General features: G+C 49.3%; 1 protein-coding gene across 1 annotated transcript in view; it reads right to left on the reverse strand.

Annotated features, from left to right (window-relative positions):
- Window positions 1–3,145: 3,145 nt before the first annotated feature.
- Window positions 3,146–4,577, reverse strand: part of tbx22 (T-box transcription factor 22) — a 6,065-nt gene continuing 4,633 nt past the window's right edge. The window contains exons 6-8 of the mRNA XM_031858164.1: window positions 4,086–4,150; window positions 3,778–3,863; window positions 3,146–3,687 (exon numbers count right to left, since the gene is read on the reverse strand). Of these exons, the coding sequence (XP_031714024.1) occupies window positions 3,146–3,687; window positions 3,778–3,863; window positions 4,086–4,150 (693 nt within the window). The remainder of the gene's footprint in view (window positions 3,688–3,777; window positions 3,864–4,085; window positions 4,151–4,577) is intronic.

Consider the following 4,577-nt stretch of genomic DNA (forward strand, 5'->3'; position numbering starts at 1 on the left):
TCTACACACACACACACACACACACACACACACTCGTGGACATACTGCAAGCAGTATGTGAACACACACACACACACACACACATATATACGCAAAAAAAAGATCCACCGAGGCTTCTGGTTCTGGTCCTCTGTCCTGTGATCCAATACTGGGAGACTTCTGATCACAATAGAGGACCGTATTTAAAACGGACGTGCATGTTTCCAGCAGAGGATGTCTCTGAGATAAAAGGGAAACAGTGCTGGGAGGAGAGGAGAGGAGAGGAGAGGACTTTCCCTATCCAGGAGGCTAACAGTTTGACTGAGCGGTGCATGCCTGCTTGATAGCGCCGTAGAAGAGCCCTTAATCACTGTTAAACTGGCCTTGCTTTTCACATTACTCACTCTGCCTAATTCAATTTCAGCCACAGCTGGTTTCACTTTCAACTTTACAGCTGAGCTCAAGTCACGTCCCATAATCTGACCTGATAAATAACCAGCTTTTATTGAGTTTGCAGAGAAAACAGCGTCCAGTGTAAACCTTCGCGAGAGACTCGCTGAGCCAGATGCTGGGGGGCACGAAGCTGAACGGGCAAACAACTGTGTGTGTGTGTGTGTCTGTGTGTGTGTATCTGAGTGCTTGTGAGTGAGTGTATGGCAACTATTAATATTAGATAACCTGTGTGTGTGGCTTGTATGTTAATCGAATGAAGGCAGAGTATATTTACACGTCCTGACTCTCTGCCGAGCTTTTTCCCGTTTCAGGATGCCATTTCACATGATTGGAAACAAATGACTGCAGGATCAAGTTTCTCCGCCTTCGCTGCCTGTCAATCACCGCGGAACGCTCCAGAAACGTCCCTCCCTGTGTTATTACAAAGTGGAATCGGCACAGTTTCCATGTCGTTTCTGCCGCCACCTTTAAGAGGATTAGGTTGACAAATTATCAGGCAAATTGTCAATGTGGCTGGACGAGCGGCGTGGTTAATCATCGACAGGCTGATAACGGGTTAACGTCTGGGTCTAACAAGTTCTCAAACACAGGTGAAGTTTGATAAGACAAGAAAAGACCACCATTAAATATATAAAAGCTTGTAATATAAGAAATATATCCAAAATGTCCCAAAATACAACTCATTTGAAGCATTAGTTTATGAAATCTTCGCATTATTGACAAGAGTTGGGTGAGAGGATTGATACTCTCATATATGGTTGTTGAATATAAAGCTACAGACAGGAGCTGGTTAGCTTAGCTTAGCATTGGCTCTGTCCAACAAAATCTCAAACCTCTCTCAGGCCGGTTTCCCCGTCTCCAGTCTTTATGCTAAGCTAAGCTAACTGGCTGTAGCTTCATATTAACGACACAGTACGGTGTCGATCTTCTCATCTAGCGCTCAACAGGGAAGCAAAAAAAAAAGAAGCATTTTCCATAATGTCAAACTATTTAGTTTTTTGCTTTTAAAGGCTGTTGTAAGTTGAGTGAACCAAGCACCATTTGTACTGCTGACAAATGTTTGCAAAAGCTAATCTTCCAAACTCTATGTCAGTCACAGCGTAGTCGTATTTACACTCTGTTAATGACAGGTGCTCATGTTATTCTATGTAATGTGTGTTTCTGTGTTACTCTACTGGAGAGCAGCAGGTGCAGAGGTCAACACCCCCCCGTATGAAACCAATTAGTCCAATTGAGAGATCAGGAATTAGTTGGGAGTTTAAAATGATTGTCCCGCAAAGCCCAACATGGAAATGACAGACAGTATCAAGTAACCACCACAGATTATGTCCGTCTGCAGACAAAGGGCCGGCTGTTAGATAGCGGCGCACCTGACCGCTCGCTGAAACACGGGGGCCATCCCCGGCCTCCAGTTCCTCAATTGACTCCTTCCTGCTATTTCCACGTCCAGCGCAGCATTAGCTCGCCGCCACGCTCGACCCTGACAAGTAAATTGCTGTTTGGTTACGACCGTTTGTCGGGAAACAGGCCATTTCCCCCCGCTTTGCCTAAACCGCTGATCCTCGCTCTGCAGGGAGAGGGGGGGAGGCAGGCAGGCGAGGGAGGGAGGCAGGCAGGCGAGGGAGGGCGCAGGGGTTTTGAGTCTGAGCTGAAGGCAGGAATTATCACATCAGCGGCTGAACGGGCGTGCCCCGCTTTGGTATGGACTAAAACACCACCGCATTATGTGGGCCCACAGTAGGTTTTCACTCTCTGCTCCTCGTGGCACACTGCTGCTCTGAAAAGCCGTCCACATGTCTTCACACAGCGGTGTTGATTTACTGTTGATCCTGGAACAATGTTACAACCGTGATTACAGTAATGATGACACGGCTGCGAGGAGCCTTCTGCTGGGCCTAATAAAGGCCTCTGATGAGTAACCCTTTCACCTCCATGCGTCTCTGATTAGCGCCGTTATTGGTAATAAAGTGCAGGAGTGGAAAAATGCCGGCTGAAACCTGGCAGCTGTTGTTCTTCCTCCTAAAATCACAGCGAGACCTGATGAGCTCATGTTATTAGTGAGGGGTGGCTGGGCCTGACACTCAGATACAGCCGAGTTTAGGGCTCGAAGAACACAGAACCCGCTTTGTTTTTTCATCATGTGTGTCCTGTAGTTGGACCACTGACACTTTTTACATCATTTCTTATTCAGTATATTTCTTATTCCTGTTACACAGAAGCATGTGTTTCTGAAAAGGTGTTTCAAAGAACATTTTGAATGCTGGTGTGTGATCTGAACAAAAAAATATGACTTTAATAGGCACTTATGGTCAGTTTAACAGTCATTCATTAATATCTATATTACATACCTCAGGTCCTAATGCTGATGCTCTTTGGTAACGCCATTACAGTGAGGGAAGTAGCTAAGGCGGGAAAAGAAGCTGTGCTCTCTGTCCCAAATAAAAATCTGCATCCTGTCTACATTTCTGTTCACTTCGATGTCGGGTGTTTTTGGCACTAGCTGGGTGTCCGCAGTGAAGGGGAGCAGCTCATGATCTGCTTCAGGATCAGTTTTTTTTTTTTTTTTGGTGCTGGTAAATCCAACACAGCATACGAAAGTTTATCGCTCCTCTGGGTCTCGCTCCAATAGAGAATCAGCCCTCTCGGTTTTGTTGCAGTAAGCTTTGGCTCGTTACACTCAATGGGCCGGAGCCTGAAAAGTGCGGTCCAGCTGTCAGAGGCAGTGGTTGGTGGTCGGGTGCCACGGAGACTGGCGCAGCAGACAGTCTGTGGTGTTTTCGGCTAGTTTGGCGTGCCGGGAAATGGCTGCGAGCTGCGGGTTCAGGGGGAAGCTGTAGCGGTACAGACAGTAGGGGCCCGCAGTGTCAGAGAGATGAGGGAGCAGAGAAGGCCCCTGGGGGCTGAGGGGGCCGTGGAAGGGGAAGAGGCAGTGGGAGCTCCCCGGAGACCCGAGAAGACACGGGTCCCTACAGTGGGGGGGTTTCTTTGCCTGCAGCGCCGAGAAGAGCGAGAGGTCTGTTAGCGGAGACAGCGGGGCCAGGCCTCTCAGTCTGTCCGCTCCCAGGGAGGAGAAGGCCCCGCTGGGCAGCGGCGAGCCCGGCGAGGAGGTGGAGGTCTTGCCGTGGAGGGGAAGAGCGAGGGCGTGGAGGGCGGCGTCCTGGCAGGAGAGCGCGGAGATGGAGAACGGGTGAAAGGACGCGGAAGAGGAGAGGGGGAGAAGAGTCTTCACACTGCCGGTCGGCGACCCCGAGTTCCCTGTTGAGAAAAAAAAAAAAGATGTCAGAAACTTGAATCACAAAGGCAAAAAAAAATGGAGAAAAGTAATAGGAGCTGCAGCACATTTACCTTGGAGCTGTATGGCGAATGGCTTGAAGTCGAAGCTGAGAGGGCCTCTCCAGGGATACGACTCCAACAAGCCATCCAACACTCCCCTGCACACACACACACATAAAGTGTAAAAGCCCTAAAAAATGCTGTTTCAGGTATTTAAATATTGGTTCTGAGAGGTGTGAAACTCTGCACTACACATTTCAACTTCATGTGAAGGTTTTATGTGGTGTCAGATGTCAGTGGCTGAGCCTTAAAACCTTCTCGGGTGCTGTAGTGGAGCACTTTCTGAGCTAAAACAAGTGTTTTGGTGAGGTTTGCTGTACCTATTCCTTCCTGGATCTCTGAAGCCCTTGGCAAACGGGTTCCTGTCGATCTTCAGTTTTGTGATCTTGCCCCAGGAGAGAGGAATGGACACCGGTTAGAGTGGACGCGTCAAGCGCGGACGTGTTAAGCTAACAACGAGCTCAGCTTGACGGCAGCGTGGAGAGTGGCATGAGCTCTCTCCCTCGGGGACTGCATCTCCCAGCAGCACCCGGGGGCGAGCAGCCACGTCAAACAGGGTTCTCGGAGGTCGCACGGTTTTATTTGGTGCTTTAACGGGCTGCGTGGACTCCAGCGGTCGGCCCACGTCACAGCTCGTTATTGAGTTTCTGTAATAATACGTTCGCTGGTCATAAAAAATGAGCCCTGATGAAGACAGCCGACGGTCCCCGCAGACGCCTCTGTTACTGGAGGAGCTGTAGCCAACAGTGGGGTCAGGAACACAAGCACACACACACACACACACACACACACACACACACACACACACACAC

This window comes from Anarrhichthys ocellatus, unplaced genomic scaffold, assembly GCF_004355925.1.
Source record: "Anarrhichthys ocellatus isolate YVR2014 unplaced genomic scaffold, GSC_Weel_1.0 scaffold19, whole genome shotgun sequence".
Classification (NCBI taxonomy): Eukaryota; Metazoa; Chordata; class Actinopteri; order Perciformes; family Anarhichadidae; genus Anarrhichthys; species Anarrhichthys ocellatus.